Source organism: Osmerus eperlanus, chromosome 28, assembly GCF_963692335.1.
Source record: "Osmerus eperlanus chromosome 28, fOsmEpe2.1, whole genome shotgun sequence".
In the NCBI taxonomy this organism is placed as follows: domain Eukaryota; kingdom Metazoa; phylum Chordata; class Actinopteri; order Osmeriformes; family Osmeridae; genus Osmerus; species Osmerus eperlanus.
In genome coordinates, this window is record NC_085045.1 from 4,278,971 (window position 1) to 4,300,985 (window position 22,015).

The 22,015-nt window shown below is 44.4% G+C and overlaps 1 protein-coding gene across 2 annotated transcripts; it reads right to left on the reverse strand.

Moving 5' to 3' along the window:
• Window positions 1–333: 333 nt before the first annotated feature.
• Window positions 334–7,979, reverse strand: lhx2b (LIM homeobox 2b). 2 transcript variants are annotated; one of them, XM_062454929.1, is made up of 6 exons: window positions 7,458–7,979; window positions 6,950–7,112; window positions 5,691–5,893; window positions 4,975–5,345; window positions 2,197–2,402; window positions 334–1,724 (listed from the first exon to the last, which is right to left on the reverse strand). In XM_062454929.1, the coding sequence occupies exons 2-6, from the start codon at window positions 7,067–7,069 to the stop codon at window positions 1,434–1,436; spliced, it is 1,191 nt and encodes a 396-aa protein (XP_062310913.1). In that variant the 5' UTR covers window positions 7,070–7,112; window positions 7,458–7,979; the 3' UTR covers window positions 334–1,433. The 2 variants fall into 2 exon arrangements, with proteins under 2 accessions (XP_062310913.1, XP_062310912.1); XM_062454928.1 differs by having other exon boundaries at window positions 6,950–7,979.
• Window positions 7,980–22,015: the final 14,036 nt, after the last annotated feature.

The following is a 22,015-nucleotide window of genomic DNA, read 5'->3' on the forward strand; positions in this document are numbered from 1 at the left end:
ACCTTCATTGTTGCAATTCCGACCATAGTTGTGGAGATCCAACCCCCCCCCCCCCCCCCCCGCAAGCACAACATGCTCTTTCAGACTGCTTGTTGTCCCATATAACCTAATTGTATTAGCTTGAAAATAGACCTACCGCCACAGCCCCATTAGCTGGCTAAAGAGGTGAGACCATCTCTCTTAACAGGAGCCTTTGTGTTGCTGCAGTAATTCACCTTATCCACTGCGCAGTGGGCTTATCAAGCTCACAAACTTCAGATCATACATTTAGTAATGATGACAAAAGGTACAGTTCACTGTTTTTATCATTTCATACAGAACCAAGAACTACATAAAAAATAAGGGAATTAAATGTGTCGGGAACACAACGAGATCCATGAAGACGATACAGCATTGGACAGCAGCAGGCTCTACTACATGAATAGTTGTAAAGTTGTAGCAGAAGTAGTACAGTAGTATCAGTAGTTATGGTACTGTAGAACTAGTGATAGTGGTGGTGATTGTGGAAAGAGCAGCACAGAACAGATCCAATATGTTCTACCTCATATGAGCTCATGTGTAAACTAACAGGGAGTGGGCAAATAATTAAAACTATGTCTAAATATCATTTACACTGTCAAAATGAAATATATTTTTAATGAGAAACGTCATATTGAGGTAAACATTGTGGCTGAGTAATTTTAACCGTAATCTTTGTGTCTTTAGCAGTCATGTGTAATTGAGGTATAGAATTGTTTTAAAACCAAACCTTTATTGGGTAATTGATTCCCAGCTATCGTGACATCGTATACAGTAATGTGCTTGTATGTTATCTCCAAGTTTGCCAACTCTTAAATTTAAAGTTCAATAGCTAAAACCCATATTAGCACACATACACCCACACACACACACACACACAGACACACACACCCACAGACAAACACACACACACACAGTGTGTTTTGGAAATAAAATGGAATGTCACATGGCAGTTTAAGTATATGTTAACCTGTGTTTAATCTCAGATTTCCCATAATTTTACAATCCTTTTCAAGGGTTCCTAGCAGTAACTCCTATACAACAACATAAATACTGTGCTGGAAAATTTGAATTTCCAAAAATTAAGCAGTTTTCTTTTCCCCAGTTTCATTCTGTAAACATTGAAAAATGCAAATCAAGTCTCTTCAGTTCTCGACAAAACAACAACAAAATAACAACAACTGTTCTTTAGTGAGGCTGGGCAGCCTCGCTATGCAAATATTCAAAATGGGCTCAGCAAAAGTAAGAGTCTGTCTCTTTACCTTTTTTATTTCTTATTCCATTTAGTCTCTATCATGGGTCTCTGCTTTAGTTCCGAGTGGACAGAGGTTGGACAGGGCTGTGGGACTAGCTGGTGTGGGCAAGGTTTAAAGGGCAGGGGGCTGGAGGGAAGCAATGACGGTCTGGGATGGGCATCAGAAGAGGCTGGTCAGGGTGGTCTGCGATGGGCTCCTGCACTCGTGGACGTCCATCCCCCCTGGCACGGAGGACAGGACGGAGGTGACGGTGGGCATGGTGGGGTTGGTCAGGTCCGTCAGGGTGGTGGGGGTGCTGGAAGGGCTCATGGAGGCGTTGGAGATCTCGGAGGCGGGTCCGGAGGGCGTGCCCCCCTGCAGTGTGGAGCCGTCCGGGGTCTTGTCCACGCCTGTGTTCTCCTGCCGCAGGAGGTTCCGCCGGAACTTGGCCCTAGCATTCTGGAACCAGACCTGTGTACCATAGCAAGGCAACAGCGTTCCGACTGTTAGTGATGGAACCATGGGGAAAAGACAGAGGGAATGTTTCAACTGGCATTGCAGGCATAAAAAAAAAAAAAATTGAGCGCATCAAAGCAAAATGACTGCTTTGTTTTCTGGGGAGCGTTAATTAAAGCAGCACGATTTTCCTTTTTTAATTTTTTTTTTTACAGAATTTATGTTCAGAAACATTTTTGTCTCGTTTTTTTTTTTTTATGCCTTCAGTCCCCCAGATAGTTTGCTGTCGTCTTTGTGGAAATCAAGCTCTGTCTGTTTTGCTTCCCTCCTCACCATAACAAGCAGTGTGACTGCAGTCAGTCCTCACAACAAGAACATTGAGATAGAATGTATTCCCTCATTACCCGTTTGATTCCAGCCTTTTATTGTTCAACTGCAACATTAAAACCCATCAAATACACAGTTGCTGAATCGTTTTTTCAATTACCTGTAATACGCGCTTGGTGAGGCCCGTTTTCTGAGCGAGCTGCTTCAGGTCCTTTGCATCCGGGTTGTGGTTGATGGCAAAGTAGGACTTCATGGTCCTCAGCTGGTGGTGTTTAAAGGAGGTCCGCATGCGCTTGGTTTTCTGGCTGGAGCTATACTGTGAGTCTCTGTCCATGGAGTCGCCATCATTCTCATTACAGCTGAGTGCTGGAGGGCAGAAGACACACACACACACAGTCACACAATGAAGAAACTTGCTGTTTACACCACATGTAATATGCTTTGCCATCTTATTTTGTATTCATTGTTTTATTGAAATCAGCAGCCTCAGTCTGCTGTCTCATATGGCCCTGACAGAAGTGTTGCAATCTTTCATGGCAACTTTTAATATTAGTTTGTATAAGATCAGAGATGTAGTAGAATGAAAGGGAGGTCCAGGCTAAACCTCATGTTCAATGAAATGAGAATAGGGAATAGAAATTGTGAATTGTGTCAAGAGTAAATATAGGCTATACACGTCATAAGAGGACAAATCCGTGTGAAATGTTTAAGGTAGGCCAAAAGTTCGTTTAAGCTTGTTTAAGAAAATTCAAAATTTTAATAATAAATTAACCCCCCCAAAAAAATCACCATTTATGCTTCAAGACTCTATTTGCTATTTTTAGAATATGTTTTGTAATATACAATTATATAGATGGAATTATATATATTGTTAGAAATGGGAGCTTCTACACTTTGACTGCGTGTATCATTACGCACGTGACATTATTTTGTTATTTAGCCTTTGCGCACTTTAAGTGAGAGATAATTTGATTATTCTCTGAGTTATAATTGCCAGTTTTGCATGTCCTTGCTTAGGCAGAGGAACATCGAATTGTGGACTGAAAGAAAATGACACATATTTCTCTGACAGAAATTGCTTGGCAAATGTTTAAGTGTTGCTGCTATGCATAACAGTTCAAATATATTCAATTCTGCAACGATAAATATTAGTCATTCAAAATCCTCAGAATAACACTTCACTTAATTAACCCATATAAACACCAGACATTCAAAATGTGTCTTTGGCAAACGCCTGACCAAAACGTCTACAACTGAACTCTTTTAGACATATCCCCCCCAGCACACACACACACACACACAAATACAAACGTTGTCAGGGCTTTCAACCGAAGATTGTTTTCTGTATTCAGCAAAGCCTGCACATTAAATGTTGTATCGTGTTGGACGAGTTGGTATCTTTGACGATTTTTTTTTCAGCGAGTAAACAGAAGAGGGCAGCAGCGCCCCAACCCACTCCCCCTCTCACTCCTTCATGAACCAATCAGGTGTGAGCTGGATAGCAATTTTACTTTAACCTGCTGGGTGGAAACTATAGCTTTGGCTCTAAAATAATGATGGCCCATCAGGAGAATCTTTTATCAGCGACCACACAAAAGAAGTTTCTAGCAATGGCAATTTACTAAAACATTTGAGTGGAGTGGTGCTGTTGTATAAACATGCAATTTGCTCTTCTGCAATCCCGAACGTTTTTTGCTACAGCTCGATTGCTTAGAATCATTACACAATGCATTAGGCCTGCAAAGGAGATGTAGCAGTGTGGAGCTAAATTATGTTTTATGCTTTCTGAATGCCAAGGGACGTTTTGATAGCAAATTACTTAGTTTCTTAGAGTAAACGGATATAGCACACAACCCCTACTGAATAACTTATCAAGTCACATTGACCTCGCATAGAGTAGGAGGCCTACACACCCCATTTGGCCGAGGCCCAGACCAACATGCCTCAGAGTGCGCAGAAGGGCGAGCAGGACAACTTTAGACGTCTACAGGGCCTGACAAGTGGAAAATGTCGAAGGCCAAAGCCGGAACTTCAAAAACTTTTTTTTAAATAAGAGTAAGAGTGAAGGGTAAAACAAACAACAGAGCAATTTGAAATACCACAATTAATAACTAAAAAATAAAAAAGTAAATGCGATTCTCCTCTTACCACCGAAATAAAAATGATCAGCTGTAGTAGTGGTCAGACTGAACTCTCAGTTGTCTTTAGATATAAATAATAAACAATTAAATTATAATTGCTGTGCACAATATGTATTTTAACAGTAAGCCTTTAATATGTTTCTCCCACACTATGAACGCGTTATCCAGTGAAGAATTAAATACAATTCTATCGAATGGAATAGCTCAAATGTAGTCACTAAATAGTTTCTGAGTTCACATTTTCATAAATTCTGTCTCAACTTGTATGTGAAACCGCTGGCTAAGGTTGGTTATAGGCACTAAAGTCGAACAGAAGCATTTTTATTTATTGAAGTATTTAACAATCGACTGAGAAAGAAACACTTTTAGTCCTAGCTTTGAAAACAAAAATACGATTCTATAGCCTATATCTTGTGCGTAAAAAGATCGAAATACGACAGGGTGTGCTTTGACAACGGTACATTTATAATGCCATTCAACAAATAATTTTTTGACAATAATGTCTTTCTTAAGCAGATAATTATTTAGACACCAAAAATGGTGTTCCCGTGCTCGTAACTATACATGTGTCCTTCTTTTTAAGCGTGACTAGGCCTACTTTTAACAAACATAAAATATTAAATACACTTAGGCCTACAGTGACCTAAAATCTCAATACATAATCATAATTTGTACGTGGTAGTGTTTATGTAGGTTTTGCCATTTATTCGTCAACATATTTTGGGACGGTGTAGGCCCTATATTTATTGCGTAAATGTAGCACCTTTCAGATGGCATAGTCAGGCCTGGAAGTGTACCTGCATTGTAGGCGGCCAGATCAGCTCCTGGTCCCGGACTTTTCCTTTTCCTGGGCCTCCCTTTCTGTACCGTCCCCACGCCGTTGAAGTATGATAGTCCTAGTGTATTGGCACTGCCCAGTCCTTTGTGAGAAGCTACATCCGCATGATTGAAATGTGTCGGGTAGTCTCCCTGTATCAGCGTTTCAAAGTGCAGCCGACAGTATACCAAACTGTCTTTCATGCCAAAGTGGTCCCCGGTTGTTAGCATCTTGTTGCATGTTGTGCACGTGAAACAGTTCAAGTGGTACACCAAGTCCCTGGCCCGCATGACCATTTCTGAAGCCGAGATCCCGAGGTGGCACCGGGCACATCTCTGGACAGAGAATCTTCTGCGGAGAGGACAGAAGTCAGTCAGTGGTCTATGTAAACTTATTTTTTTGTTTTCATGTAACTGTTTCTATTGCCATGGTATCTATAGTAATAGTAAAGCTACGATCTAGACTTTGTTTTTTCAACCCTTGTTTGAAAATAGATATATTTGAACGCCTTTCATGTACAAAAAAGACGGCCATTTTCATAAAAGACCAGACACTCCAGACGCCCATTGTCGTCTTTGCACTATAGTGTCCTTGGGTTTAAGTAAAAACTTGTGATCACTGGTTCATAAGATAATTCTGGGAATAATTAAGGCCTGTGTTTAACGACAGTCTGAAGAGGGGGGTTGATTGAGTTACCTGTAATAATCTTCCTTGCAGTAGATGCTTCCATCTTTACTAAAGCAGGTGAGCTCTGATTCCAAGTTGAGTTTACACTCGCAACATTTCAAACAGCGCATGTGCCACTGTTTGTCTACTGCGAGCAGGTAATAGCGATCAGCAATCTTTCCACCGCAGCCCGCGCACAGTGCCACTCTGTCGCTGTTCATGCATGGCATGTTCTAAAACACACAGGAAACACAGAACATGTTACCCAACATGGTATTCATATCAGTTTTATACATTAAAAGGAATTGAAAGAATAAACTGCAATCATACAGGCCTGTGTGGCCCAATATTGAAAATCCTTCAATCATATATAATGCAAAGTAAATTGCCGCATTATGAAATAGTTCTTCAGTCTACACTTGTCCCTGTACCACGGTGGCATGTTGTGTTGGTTGTTTTTGATTTGTGCAAGCAAACACATACATACATACATACACACACACACACACACACACACACACACACACACACACACACTCTCTCTCTCTCTCTCTCTCTCTCTCTCTCTCTCTCTCTCTCTCTCTCTCTCTCTCTCTCTCTCTCTCTCTCTCTCTCTCTCTCTCTCTCTCTCTCTCTCTCTTCACGCTACACACACACACACACTATTTCACTCCTTATTTATCTAAATGTGTTCATTAAAATCACACACAACATTTCCAGTTCATGAATATTCAATTACATTATATTCTGTTAATTGTTGCATAAACTCACAAGTGTAACCACAACAAAATATATTTCGGACATGGGAAAGGCCCAAGTCATGCTGACGGTTTTACGCCCTCATGTTATTGTTCTTACTTACAGTGGATATTCGTTTAGGAAGTCTATGAAATGTGGGCATATCATCTTGTGATTGCAGGGTTTACATTTTGATTTTGTCTGCACTACATTTTTTATTGGCCTGTCAGTTACAAACGTGTAGGGCTATAATTGTAACATTAATACTATTATTTAAAAACCCTTTGAGGGATCCAAAAGTTAACATATTGATTTTGCATTCGTAAACATTGGTCTAGATTTTTAACAAAAGTAAAATTGAGTTTCTAAATCAAAACATATTATGATTTTGAGACACGACGATTCTGAAAGTTTTTAAGGAAATATTTAAAAGGTTATTGTTCTTAAAATGTATAGTTTAACTCTTTAACTCTTTAAAAAGTTAGGGGAGCTGTATTGTGCAAAACACCGATGCTGTGCAAGTATTTATAGCTAAATGTGGCTCAGCTTACCGTTTCAGATTCTCCCATATCTATGGACGAACTGATAGCTGCTGATTCGCTTTTTCCTCTTCGGTCCATTTCTTCTACAACACCATGCATGTCGCCTCCTGAGAGGCCATGGAAAAGCATAGTTGCCGCAGAGGGTATGATGTTGTAGGTGTTTTCTTCAGATCTGCAACCCAAGATTTCCTTAAGACGCAAACCAAGCCCGTGCATTTGCAGTCAGGTTATTCCCCTCTCGGTGCGACAAGTAAGAATTCCAGATCAAAAAAAATCAGAGGCAAAAATGGACACGTGTTCGCCACACTGTATCATTTGCCAATGGAAATCACCATCCGAATCTCTGCAGCTCTCATTATAACAAAGATTTGATTGATTGATTAATTAATAAACGTGCAGACTCCGACGTTTATTCGTGTGATTATTAGGAGCTGATACAATCAATACTTTGTTATCATGCGAGTAATGTCAAGGAGACCAACAATTGCAGATTGCTAAGACGATCATTAAAACATACCAGCTAGCGAAGCTCTTCTTGCATGGGTCTGGTACCGGTCCCTTCTCCTCACCAGAATTTGGATGAAAATAATTTGCAGGGCATGGGAAACGATTTGTTTGTTTTCAGAGCCAGATGATCTCTGGTTTGCGCCACTGAACCGGCAATCGTTTAGCGTTTCACTGTGACAACAAAATATTTTCCAAACGAACTGATAGCAAAGAAATCAAAAACATAGAATCATTTTTTAGATGTCGGCGCGTGCGTCTCCTTGTGGGTGCCTCCTCATCAAGGTCTAACTGGAGTCCAAGTTGGTGGCAACGCAGCGTTTGATTGTATCTTAGTACATCTATATTATTTTCTAGAAAACAAAAGCTGTTGGTGCTCGCAATTAGATCCTTTTTGAGGTCTGAGAAAGCTGGTTTCGTATGCAGTTTTTTCTCTTTGCCAGGAAAGCTGCATGTGAGTAATCGAGGAGGAGGAGTTGAGTATACATTCAGTTAAAGCAAGTGTCGAGCCGCCCTATCACTGTTCCACTGTCTCTGGCCCAGCAATACACTCCGCGCCTTTTCTACAGGGACCCTGACGTCACGTTCCGCGATTTATGTTCATTGGTTGTAGAACATCACCGAATTCTTATTTTACTGATGCCGGAGAGGTGTCTGGTCTATTCCTGCCCTGGTGTCTCGTGGCATGCTGTTTGGACTCATCCCTTTGTGGCTGCTGTCGACAAGATACGTTTTGAACATTTTGTAGACGGCTTATAGTCAACACAGAGCCGAAGAAAAGGCCTAGGTTGGTTTTTGAACATTTTTTATGCACCTGTCAAAGATTTTGTGCGTAATGCTCTGTTGGACCTTTGTCACTTGTCATATCTCTCTCTCTGTCTCTCTGTCTCTCTGTCTCTCTCACTCACTCACTCACACACACACACACATTCTCTCTCTGGACACTTTTCTATGTTTTTCAAGAATGCTGACCAGCATTGCACTCAGGTCTATAGGGCACCTCATCACCTTCTTCTAAACCATCTCTTTCATGTCATTCGTGCTGAGTGTTACCGTGTAGGTGAGTTCATTCTGTGACGTCTTTCATCCAAACACCTCGGTGTATCCCTAAATTATGGTTTATTGACGCATGCTGTGCGATCAAAGGCACAAGGACTGTCCAGGCACCTGACTCAGACAATAAGTCATTATTATTAACCTTTTCAGCCAGTCCCATTAACCATAGCACAGTTTATAAACATGTCCTTCACTGAATTACATAGGCTTTTTCAAACACAATTCGAAAGGCCCAGGCTTAAAATACGTCCCACATAAAGTCGGCCTAGCCTATATTATTTAACATAGGGAAGAATAATGTTCAAGGGTATGACAATTGAAATAAAATAAAATATAAAAGGGTAAATCTTATACATAAGATGTTGTGATATGTAGCCTACATGTAGCTTACTGTGAAAGAAAAGTTTACTGAACAACTTTCAGTCAACTAAACAACAAACTACTGCCTTTGAACAAATGCATATACTTTGTACAGTGTTCAACTTTGCAGAATTTCAATGAAATTCGATGTGTTTTTTTTCTAGTACAACAATAAATAAATAAATAGAAAACCTTCATGTCTTCTTGTTAGAAAGCTGTTAGGCCATTTGTTGTTGTTTGCTCATTTTGAACCAGTTTTATGGTTTAAGTATCTAAGTGGGCAAAATCTATTTGGCTTCGGCCTGCATTTATAACAGTCTGATATTAATTGAGCTTTTTGATAGACGTTTCACAAGTTTCTCGAAAGACAAAATATCCATCATCACATTAAGGTTAAATGAAAAATCAAACAAAAGTTAATATGCATTTGTTGTGCACACGTTAATGTCATATAAATCGCAATGATTAATTTCAATGGCACTCCTGTCGAGACCTATCTAGCATCCTCCGTTTTCAAAGCAGTGTTGCGATACGATATAGTGACGTTCCTGTCCCTCGCCATAAGCTCCTATTCTGAATCCGCTTCTAATTAGCTCTCTGATCTTAATTGGGAGGGGAGTATGGACTTCGTCATCAGAGAAGGACTTGCCTTGCAGAGGAGGAGAATGGACAACACAAAAGACCTTACTTGTGTGGATAAGAAAATTACACCGGCATTTGTTTCAGAAAAGAGAGATAACATTAAATAAAACCATCTGCATGTTTAAACGGTTAATCCTTTTTAAAGTAAACACATTTTTACATGCAAGGAAGACCTGAAATTTCCCTGAGTAACAAACCATTTGATTATTTTAAATGAACCACCATCTTTTAGAGTTATGATGTGTAAAACGAGATTTAAAATATTCTAAAGGCCTAATTTAAATTAAATAATGTATATAGTCTATACATTTTCTACAGATAATAGGCTACACATATAAATAGTTTTACATGTTTGATATCGACATTTTAGGTAATATAGTAGCCTTAGTGACTACAATGATTATGCTTATCATTTGGTCACTCTTCATTCACTCATAGCAGCAGTCGACCAGTGTCCTGAAAAATACCTGTTCCTTTCTGGAATGAAAAAGCGAACACGTTTATTTCAAAGTTTTATAGCACAAATATGAAGAGGCATTTTAAGCTCCTAAATCCTATGCAAATAAGCCCCTGTATAATACCGTTAATTGAATACATGCATATTTATCATCTGCCTTCTCTGTCTGGTATAACGCTGGCTTATACATTAAACATTTTGGCACCGGGCATGTCTGCGGGCGTGTATGAAATATGATATCGCGAGGATCAGTTGAGATTAGGAAAAAAAACAATGTAGTATATTTTTTCGCTTGTTTTTATTTTGACCTAAGATTTCGTCATTAGCAGTTATTTTCAAGTAGGCCTAATGTTTTGTATTTAGTAACACAGCTCTCACATTGAACATCAAAATTGTGCACTATTAAAAACAAAAAGTCTTTCAATAGGCTAGTGGTGACTATGATATCCTTTTCTCTTTTTAAGACCATGGTTAATTGTGTTTACTATTCAATTTCACATTGCGCTCCTTTTCTATTCCTATACTGTTGGTGTTACAATATCCTCAAGCGCATGCCCATAATTAAAATCACCTTTTGCATAAACAATGAAAAACCCGTTGACGTCTGAATATAGGCTACCTAAAAGACCATGCAGTAATGGGAAACTGCTTTGAGCTTCCCCCATAAGCAATTCTGAATCCAGTATTTGTTTCAAAAATGCTAAATCACGATTCAAGAAACGAAGTTCACTGTAAAGTATAAGAGAACACAGACACGCCATGGCTGAATAATTGTTCATGATGCCTTCTTTGTTGCTTCCTAATTAGTCACTCTTAGGCTACCTCAGAAAAAGGGGAAAAATCAGCTAATTGCATATTTTTAGGCCATGAAATGCGGCTACAGTCTAGTCACTTTAGATTTTCAAATGGGGTTTTCAAATTAAGTACACTTAATTCAATACTGATACGCATCCCACATTCACCATGACAGTAAAACAAACAAATGATCACATTTCACAATACTGGAGATAACAAAACATGAATTTCCATTGTAAAGTGTGTACAGATATGTACAGGAAAATTACATTTAAATTACCATGAACTTTCTTCATCATTTAGTTTTTTTATTAACTTGTTTTTACAGAACAGGCCAACATTTTGAGATATGACTGTAAAACAATACTTATGAAGGGACTTAAATGAAGAGTAAATGGCAAAGAGCGTTGCTTTGTTGTGGAGGACAGAATCTTGGGTTTGTACTTATTGAAAGTGTTGTCACACCAAACTAACTTTAGACCAAGCTAACTTTGGCACTCCTTTGAAAGTCCATGACATGTTTGGGTTTGTGTATGTGCATGTGGGGGAGGTGTGTGTGTGTTTATGTGTGTGTATATGTTGGGTGGTTGGGGGGGGGGGGAGCTTACTAAATGCTGAGGCAGCTCTGATTACTTCTTGTCTCATAATGATTTCCAAATGGGCAGCCATCAATAACACAATCTGCATTTCCTGAAAAACATCACTCCAGTAAGGTTCTGCTATCTTTTTGATCTTGCTCTATCTTAATAGTATTCTGCATAAAGGTAGAAAGAGATGGCTCGGGTCCACAGCTAATGGGCTGCTGCTGGAAGCGGGGAGTGGGTTCCATGCTCTCAGAGGAGAACCCTTCTGTAATTAAGAAAAGGAACAAAGCAGGGGAGACTAAAAACACATGAAAGGAAAAAAAAAGCATAAACTAATCGCGGCACGGCAAGATACACACACACACACACACTCACCGTATGTTGTCACTTTGTCAACAACACTTTGTCTAATCCGAATATGATATAGCTATGTTAACAGAAAACATGATCTGATACAACGTTTCTCTGCCAGCAATAGAACATACCATGCAAGTCATTCTGTGGACGGGGGCAGGGGGACTGTTATGATATGAAGTCAACGGCCATTAAGAAGGATGCATTCAATGACAACCAAATGTAGCTGTGTCTCGGTTTTAATGACCCCCTACAAACACATGGTCATCGTGCGGCGGTGTGACAGGGGAAACCATAAAGGAGTTCAACGCAGGAAGGAAGCCATGAAAACACCGGGTCTGGGTTAGATCACACTAACACGGACCCGGCCTGATGGCTTTAACTCCCAACTCCCGTCAGATATCGAAATCGAACCGACTCCGTGAATCGGGGGTCAACTCACTCGTATCCATTGAAACCTTTTTGTGCGATCGGAGAAGTCCCGATTGAGCTTCAGATGTCCCATTATCAGTAAACATAAAAGTCCAGGGGAGATTTCTGTCTTTTCTAATACTGAGGCCGAAGAAGCTCGAGATTGTTTAATGGTGACAGTCAAGGAGTTGGAAAGTGACTGTCGGACAGATAAACATAGGGTGTTGTGTGTTGCAACATTGTGACTGACTTTAGGGTGTCACTATTCGGTGTGCACAGTGCTGACTCTGGAGCATCGCTCCACGCGTCTCGAAACTCGCTTTCCGAAGACGGGTCTGAAAGGATCATTATATATAATCTCTCTTTGGGAGAGCTATAAAAGGTAGGGACTTCCATTGACGTTCTGACCATGGGCCCACTCCATCAGAACCTCTCTGAGCCTCACTCTTCATGCGTCTTAAGGACCGCGGGTTAGGAAGATGGGTCAGCTTCGTAGGCAGCTTGAAACCCCCTTGTCAGTGGGTCCGGAGGCACCACACCGATTCACTCATTCGGGGGGCCGGTCTGTCCCATTGATGTGGTGTTGAATCCAGGGTCCGCTGCTTTGGCAGTGCACAGTGTTCCAATCAGAGGCGCTGTCAGTCAGACCCAAACAGCGGGGGACACAAAGGAACCCTGATCGGCCAGGGAGCCCCTCTTTGGAGAGCAATTCTAGAACTTACATGCCTCTTATTTGTTGGGTCAAAGGTTAAATTGCTGACCCTCCCCTCCATTCCTCCTCTCTCCCCCCCCTCAGTGGTAAAGCTGTACTCAGGGTCCTATATTTACATGGATTAGAGGCCTTTCAGGCTGAAGAAAAGAACTGGTCCACAGTCAAAGCCCGAAGAGCAGACTATGCTGCCCGAGTGGCCACATTATTCACTGCCAGACAATGACCATATTGTGGGTATGTGGAAAAGGAGGGTCTGAGGAGGGAAGAGAAAGCCCCCCGTTTGCCATGGCAAAGGCCCCTGCGCTTGTGCCACGGAGTAGGGAGGGCCAAACCCCATCCGCTGTTCCAAGCAGAGCAAACAAAGGCTGCCCACTGTGAACGAGATGAAGATGTCAAAAGCTTTTAGGCAGGGGGGTGAGACAGGGTTTTGGGGATAAACCAACAAAACAAGTGAAAAGGTCTTTCACTCAAATGAGTAAATCCTGCTAAGACTACATTTCCACATCAGCTTTACTCTCTCCTCTAAACCCCTCACCCCCCACCACCCTTCAAATTCACCCCTTAACCCGACTAAATAAAATGATGTAAAACAAATAAGCAAGTCTATCAGTGGGGTCATCAGACTAGTCTCCTCCATCAAAAGAGCACCGTTTTTACAATGCCAACAATAAGCCCTTTCCATCAGTCTGCAGGGAACTGGTAAGGATAATCAAACACGAAAATGGAAGTGAAACAAGTTCCACGTTAGTAAACCTCTCAGATAGATAACACAGTTGGTCATGTGACGCGACGCGACAGAGCTGTGCGTCGAAACAATCGCAGACAATCACGAGGCTAGATGTGAAGGATTCTATATATTTTTGTCGATACATTCCCAGCGTGCACATCATCCCTCTGTATTGTGTGGTTTCCTGAGTACACCTTTATGGGGGGCAGGATGCGTGTTTGAGGCCAGTAACCCGGGGCGATGTGGGGTGAATGACAGAGAGAAGCCTGGTATACAGACACAGCCAATTGACATGTAAATACCCAGCCTTGCACTGACTCGAATTAACTCCCTGTGAGTTCATAGCCTCCCAGTTAACAAAGATCGAGCCTCTTTTCAGAGAAGCGGTACATTAAGAGGGGCGAAAGGAGGAAAGAGAACTAGTGGTGAACCTTACAGTAAAGCCTCTTCACCACAGAATGCGCTCTCCGTCTCGCAGGGTTAATCCTCCAGGCAGATGCTGGACAGGAACAGGGGCTCACACAAGGACTGCGGAGAAAAGACGACGAGCGGACAAAAGAAATCAGGCCTCTTGTTTTTCACGGCGTTAGCCGGCACCAGAGGTCCTCGAAAAAACCAATGACGACAACTCAAACCGACTGATTGAATCAAGGCCAGGCCCAGTCAAGGGTGTGTCCGAAAGGAGGAAGGGTCAACCTGGCCTGGGATTATAAACATTGTTCACGTCGTGGAAACATCATGTAGATATGGCATTTTTGGGGGGAATGTCCAGACAGATGTGCCAGTTATGTTTCCTGTCACACTGCTTTGAGTGGGACTGTTTACGATAAGGCGAAGGGGTGGTTTTGGGTGAGTGACTTTACATGAATGTGTGTGGGGAGTTGACTGGTGTAGGACTGGCGCTGTGCCGACCCCAGCCCCCGCCAGCACCCCCTGCATGGCACAGCTCTGCGAGTGTGAAACCAAGAGAATAGCCTTTGTCAAGGTGTACTCGCTTCAATTCTCACTCCTCTCCCCAAGCTGAGGGGTGTTAAATTATATGCTCCAGAGGACTTCACATTCACATTTTACAAGACTCAGGTTATTAGTCAAACAGGCTCTGCATATGTCCCCTGCTATGACAGTTTTCACAGTCAAGGATTTCGACCTTTATTTCCACCCCTGTTTCCTCCTACCCCCCCCCTCACTTTCACTCTCTACCCCGTTTTTTCTTTTTCTTTTACCCCTCAACCCTCTCCCACTGTCGCTCTCTAACAAGGAGACAGGGTGAGCCTGTGGAGGGTGTGATCACAGCGAGGTTTGTCTGGGTGTAAGACTGGAGGGCTGGGTGGATTGGCGCCCTTGCCTCCTAGATTGGCGGCCACATTCTCCCAGCCCCTCACCTTTCATTTCCAGTTGTATTTAGATAGCTCCTGCGCTTAGTTCAAGGGAAAAAACGCTTTTCTGATGACCATTTGTTCCTGAATTGGAGACAAATTACAAATGGGAGCTTCTCCCTTTGTACTTGAAATGGCTTTTTCATAACCCAAAAACGGGCCTGATGAAAAGCGTGAGAAACATCAAAGTGCTCCGCTCTCCGACTGGAAGGTTACAAGTTGAGCTCGAACACAGATTTCGCCGAGCACTCTTTCTAGTTCCGCTCTCATTATCCGCTCGTTTTAATCAGATCCGCCGTCAATTAGTGTGACTTTTCCCTCCGTTTCAAGGTTAAAAGTCGGGCCTCAAGGACGTGGAACTTTCTCTGTGTCGTGTGAGTGTGTCGGTGTAAGTGAGGGGGGGGGGGAGGGGTTGCGCTGCCAGCCACTCTCTGGCTGTGTTTTACTGGCACCACAGAGGAAGTGGTTAATTCCTGGACAGCCAGGGTTCAAACCTGTTGTGGTCAGTAGCGGACGCAGCCCGAAATCTGGAGAGAGACGGAGGTGGGGGTTGGGCGGAGAGGTGGTTGGTATGGTATTTGCGTGTGTGTGTGTGTGTGAGCTTATGTGTGTATTTGTGTGTGTGTGTGTGTGAATACAGAGAGACGTGTCGAACCAACAGAACAAAGAGCTCTAGTTTAGTAATTTCCAAGTGCAGATGATTTTAACGAATGACAAAATCGGACCAGTCAGAGGGCAGACGGGGATGCACTGAAGGTCAAAACTGAGCAAAACACTCGAACACAGTCGGCCTACTCTGCAGCACGGCACACACTGTGAGGAGATAGAGCGACGCGGCCAGGGAGGGAGAGAGAGAGTTGTGTGAACACGGAGATGGACACTCGTCCAGGAAGTAATAGTTGGTGGACAGTGCCAGTGTGGAGTGGCGCAAGTGCTAGATTACAATTGAAGGTGGAAAACGAGGTGAGAGAGAGAGGGGACGAGGACTCGACAAGAGAGGAGGGAGGGACGGCGGAACGGAGGGGGGTGTGAGGGGAGAGAGCGGTGTGAAGCGAAGGAGTTAACTTTCAGCGGCGGCTGCACTAATCTCCTCGGGGGGGCTTTGGGGGGCGATATCCCGTTAGAGCGGAATGCGAATCTCTGTGATGCTTACGAGGACCTGGCACCACAAGCTCTGCTTCTCCACGGTGATCCTGGGTCACGCCAGTGAACATCGTTACTCCTGGCCCTGCACCCTATTAAAACCTCTTCCAACACATGAAACTAGCTCGGACTGAGTGGTGAGATGGCGAAAAAGCCAATCTTTGCCGCCGAATCCGGAGACTTTTACGCGGCAGTGGAAACCTGCAATCCGATTCCACTCCAAAAAGAGAGCCAGAGTGAGACTGTGTGACCTGATAACGGTCCTTTTTACGTGGACGGTTCACACTTCCTCCTTCCACCTCCTGTCTGGCGTTTTGAGAGTGTCGATTTTCAGCTCGGGGTCCTCAGATATGCAAGAGAGCCACTCCCAGGGGTTGGTTTCGCTCCGTGTATCCAATCAGAATGTTATGCAGTGAGAAGGGGTTCTAGAAATAACACTCCCCGCAGTTTACTGTGGGCTTGGCTTGGGTATGGCAGATGTCTGCAACACTGCTCAGCAAGGAGTTGAGGGCTCAGTTTCAAAGGCCTGTTTACTGGCAAGCCTTAATAGGAAGTGATCTTAAAGTGTTCCTTTAAACATGTTGGAGGCTAATGGTTTAATTTGCTCTGGGCATTGCTCTGTCTAATGAGATTTAACATGCGCTCCCGACTGCTTTGCCACTCTCATCTTTTGGAGAGACAGATATATTTCTTCTCATGTAGATTCTAAAGGTTCATGTTTTTCTAATTTGTTGTGGGATGATTTTATCGTTGAATTACAGGCTTAATTCGTTTCATGGTGGGCACAGGGGTTCGCATTTTGACATTCTGTGTGTGTGTGTGTGCTTGTGTGTATTTGTGTTTGCCTGTGTACGTTTACAGCATGCTTGCGTGCGTGTGTGTGTAGGAGTGCGCGGTGTACATGTGCGCACGTCTGTGTTCACAAACAGACCTAGTTATTGATCCTCATGTAGACCCGGGATGCACAGTGATGGATAGCGGGTGTCAGTGGCTCTCTGCTGTCTTCATTTGCGGAGTCCACACTGTGGCCCAGGTCATCTGGAGGCTCAAAGGCTAGCAGGGGATCACCCCGAGATCCCTCCCTCTGATTCAGGGCTCAAACCTCTCCCATGTCCTCTCTCTCCTACGCTCGCCTCTCCGGATGAACCCTGATAAAGTTATGTTCCTGAACCAGGTGTAGTTCGGCAAGTCTTTGACTGTCCACTTTCAGGTGTAATTATTTATTTGACAGGCGTTGTGCTGGTGGTATTTGACACTGTTCTACTGTAGGCACCTGACCACTGGTTGAAATTGATTTGGGTTGGTTAGCTGGGAGTAAGGGGTTGTACATCGTAGGGGAGGACCCCTGTCTGTCCAGCTCCAGCTAATCCTTGGACCCGTTCCCACGCTATCATCTGGAAGATAGAGTGGGACGGATGTTGGGATTAAGCTTTGAGACCGGCGCTATGGGAAAGCTACGTTTAAACTCCATGAAATGGAGCAATGGGATTAGGAGAATCCACGGCCAAGTCCAAAGCGATTCTCCTCACTGGCACTCATTGTCCATGTTGGACTTCCGGACTCATCCCTTTTGTTCGCGGCGGCCATCTTTATAATCCGCTGTTCTGCTTGTTTGACTTGTCAAGACTGTGACTCCAGACATGAACAACTGGTTCGTGTTGACGTTGTTGTGCAGCAGCCATGTTGGACATAGCACAGACACCTTGCTGTGTATCTGTACTATTCTTTCGTCTCTACTCACTCAGAACAGTGTAACGTGTTGATATTACATCAAGGTTACATCAGCAGTGGTAGTCTGTGCTTTCAAGCACCCCTAATGAGTGGATGAAGGCCATCACGTAATAATGTTTGGTTTCACCGTGGCAGCTGTAACCTGACAAGGCAAAGCAAGGCCAGAGTGTTGAAGAATAGCACGTGTAATCTCATGATCTGCTGCTGTGAACTGAATGGATTTAGATTTATGAATGGGTTTAGCAGGGCAAGGTATTTTGGAGAGGGATTCTGGTGGATAAGACCATGCTCCATTTAAAAGCAGTCTCTGTGCAGTACAGTATCTGATGCAATTGGCTATTACCTGTATTGGGTACTATCTTTTCACTGACGAGGGAAATCGTAGCATTGGTGCTATGATAGCAGTTTGGTACAAGCCTTTTCCAAGGTCTGCCCTCAAAAGGCACCAGATGATCCAAATTCATCCTTAATGGAAAGGTCTAGAAAGGATGCTCTGACCCTCATCTGCCTTCTCGTGGTGTTCAGGGTCATATTTGTCCTCGCAGCATGGAGCAGAGCCCCCTTCTCCCAGTCAGGCCCCTCCTTCAATTGAAATATTGTGATTATTCCCCAGGTTAGGTGAGGCCGGCTGTAATCGCCAGACAAATGATGTGTAAAAGCAATAAAAAGCGGATCCCGCGGGACTATTAAAGCGAGCAGAGTGACACAGGCCAGGAGGGAACTGTGCTGGAAATGCATCTGCAGAGACACGGAGCTAAGCAGAGCCTCGGAGCTGCCGATCTGTACGGCATAAAGGGGATTTGACTAAACAAATGGCAGCATATGGTAGATGAGAGAGGAGAGGAGAGCGAGGGGAGAGCGAGGGGAGCGGAGAGAAGGGAGAGGGGGCATTGTTTTCAGTGGGGGTCCCGTGTCGCTCCTCCCCTCTTCAATCTTTCATTATGTTGTCACACTCGGGGTGCGTGCTTCCATAACACTTTAATTAGCCTTCACCAGTTTAATTGTGAGGACGTGCGCGAGCTCTTCTCAGTGAGTCCATCTTTTTTGGGGGGGAAATCAGTGCATGCACGTTTCTTCGTGTGAGTGATTGTCGTTTCCAGGCCCCCATTTATATTTTGACCACAAATCTTGCCCCCACGCCACCCCCCGACCCCCCCCCCCCCCCCCCCCCCCCCGTCCGCCTCTAGCGGGGTGGTCATCAGAGGAGGTCATCTCTCTCAGTAATATCATGGGATGTCACACTGTCTTCTGCCGGTTGCCGGAACAGGCATGGTAATAAAATAACAATCAAAGGAACTGCAAAAGTCCTCACCCATTTTTTCTTTTCTTTGGTGAAACAACCAGCAGGCAATTTGCTGCCAGTAGGAGGTTAGGCAGGCTAGCAGCCCCAAGCGAACAGGAGCATCAAAACCCCGGCTCAGCTTCTGTGTGTGTGTGTGTGTGTTTGTGTGTGCGTGTTGTCTCTCTGTCTGTGTGTGAATACGTGCAAGCGTGTGTGCACGTGCATGAGTGTGCACATGCATGCATAAGTGTGTGTGTGTGCATGCGTGTGTGTGTGTGCATGCGTGTGTGTGTGTGTGTGCATGTGTGTGTGTGTGTGTGTGTGGGGAGCAGGGGAGAGGAGGGCTGCGGCTGCCGCGTCCGTCTCCTCCCTTCTTTGGCCTAATCAACAAAACAGCCTCAGCTGCCCCTTCGGATCCCCTGCCAGGGTCCCTATCATCTTCTGATCAAATATTAATGTGTGATACTCAGCTTGCTCACTAATCCAAAGCCAATTAATATTATCTGTCAATTATTTACAGATCCTGAGGTGCGCAGGCAGTTCCCTGAGGACTACATCGGGCAGGTTCGGAATGCATAATTGACTTCCTCTTTCACCCCCCCCCCCCCCCCCTTCCCACACCCCTCTTTATTCTTTCTTCCTCTCCCCTCTTTCATTCCCCCCCCCTTTTTTATCTCTTCCTTCCTTTTTGGTTTACGTGTGTCTTTCAAGCCTAAATGCTCGTCTTTTCCGTGTTTCAGAGCGAGGGCGGGCGGGGCGCGAGCGGGACGCGAGGGCGGGCGGGACGCGAGGCCGGGCGGGGCGTGGGGCCAGGCGTTAGCCTCGCCGCTCTCTGACAGGAGAGAGGGAGGCAGGGCTGTGCTGAGGCTTTGTGTTTGACTCCACAGTCCCCAGTCACACGGGAGAAATGCCCTCCTCAGATGGCCTCCGTGGTCCATAGCAATATAACATAAAGTATAACACACCACATGATTGTCTGCTAGGACTATCTCCATCACACCCATTGTTATTCCAATTAATATTTAATATTGTTGGGCGTGCGAGAGGATGTTGTACAGTCAATCTGAGTAGCTTTTGTGAAATGGATTCTCGTGTTTTCTCAGAGAAGTTCCATGCCAGAGGTGTGGTTTTAGACGGCCGCAGCAGCCCCTATAATCAGACAGTGTGTGTCTGTGTGTGAACTGTGTTCTTCAGCAGCGCTAGCCTCCCTCCTCTGATGGCACAGCCACGACAGGAGGAGCCCCGGCCGGTTTTAATGGAGTTTTCACCCTCCGAAGTCTTTGTTCCAGATACAGTAAAGACCCCTTGTGTGCCTGTCCTCTGACTGTTGGAGCTGGTGTAGCTCTCTGAACAGGGGGGGAGTAGAAGGGAGGAGGAGGGGGGGTGGAGAAGGGAGGAGGAGGGGGGGTGGAGAAGGGGGGGGGGGGCTACTGAGACTGGCATCTGGGAGGGAATAATGATGGTCGGCCTTTTGGATCCCTTGAGCCACAAAGCTAGCACTTCTCCCTCTAAGGATGGAGAGAATAAAGGAGGGGGGAGAAGAAAGACAAGGGATGAAAAGAGGGGGAGCCAGTCCTGACAGTATATTTGTGCTGATACTAAACTCCCTACCACCTCCCATAATGCACTCTGACCTGGCAGGGCCTCTAATTGGCCGACTGGCTAAACAGTCGGTAAACGTAGACCCTTTCATCCCTCAACTGTCGTTTGAGGTTTAAAACTCATGAGGATGTGGCTTCGTACCCTGAGCGATGTAGCATTTGTCCATGTGCCCCCAATACTGTACTAACTAGCTATTCTGCATGTCATTCTGTATTCATTGCGTCTTTAGCCATTGCGTTCCCCTAATAGGTAAAGAGAAGTTGTTTTTGCCACAGAGTTCTGAGTGTGAGCGCAAGATGGCTCTTTCTCTCATTAGCGGTGGCTTCCCAGCTCAGATCTTGCTGTTTGTGTGAGAGGTTTAATCTGATATGTAAATACGCCGTTTGATCCAAAGTGACGGTCTAACGAGCACAATCTCTGCGTTTCTCCGCCTTTTTCCCTCGCTCGTAATTAAAACAAAGCCTGTTTGGTCGGCTCCCTCGTTCCCCCCCCCCTCCCTGTTTTCTCTCTTCTGTCACTCCCACCGTCTCCCTTCCTCTCGCTTCCCTCACGCTGCCTCTCTGCATCTCCGCTTTGACACAAACACGGCGCAGTCAGATTCTTCTTTTTCCACGTTTCATCCTTTGCGTTCGGCAGCTGCTGCATATTTTGTCAGAGCCGATCGCTATGAAGTACCTTTGTCGTACTGGAAACTGCAATGTTTGAAGCCAGGCTCTTTTGAAGTCGGTGTGATGTCGGCTGTTTTAACTAGGAGGCAAAGGGGACAGTGTTGGTCTGGAACAGGAAGTGTTCAAATGACTGACCTCCAAAAGACAGACACACTGGGCTTTTCATAAACGGGAGGTTTGTCTGGCGTTTTCATGTCGTGTTTTGTTCAGGGTTTTGATATCATGCACACATTCGAATTGTTTGGTCAGTGGCTGAAGGTCATTGGTGTTGCTATGTTGGTGAACTCTCCTTATGGGACGGACCCACCGGAGGTGGATCCAGGAGGGTTTTCTGTGCAGGTCTGTCTTTAGTGAGGATGAAGGGATGGAAGAGTAATGCCTCCTGTATATCTGGGGTATACCCCTGTTGACTTCCTGTTTCCTCTATTAATTTCTCTATTGTGAAGTCAGATGAAAGATTGTATCCAGGAGAAGGTAACACCTGGTTGCACATATGCTTCAGGGACGGGTACAGGATGAACACCCTGGCAGCTGCAAGGAGCGGGGGCAAGGAAGGAGGAGGGCCAAGCAGACACAGAGATCCAGGAAGAAGAAGAGAGAGGGAGAGAGAGACACAGAGAGAGAGAGACACAGAGAGAGAGAGAGAGAGAGAGAGAGAGAGAGAGACAGAG

What these genes read in the sequence shown, in the direction of transcription:
- lhx2b (XM_062454928.1), bottom strand. Translation starts at nt 7,156, where the DNA reads ATGCACGGGCTTGGTTTGCGTCTTAAGGAAATCTTGGGTTGCAGATCT. An exon ending in ATATGGGAGAATCTGAAACG is followed by an intron (nt 5,894 to 6,949) that starts GTAAGCTGAGCC and finishes TGTGTGTTTTAG; the next exon opens with AACATGCCATGCATGAACAG. An exon ending in TGCAAGGAAGATTATTACAG is followed by an intron (nt 5,346 to 5,690) that starts GTAACTCAATCA and finishes TCCTCTCCGCAG; the next exon opens with AAGATTCTCTGTCCAGAGAT.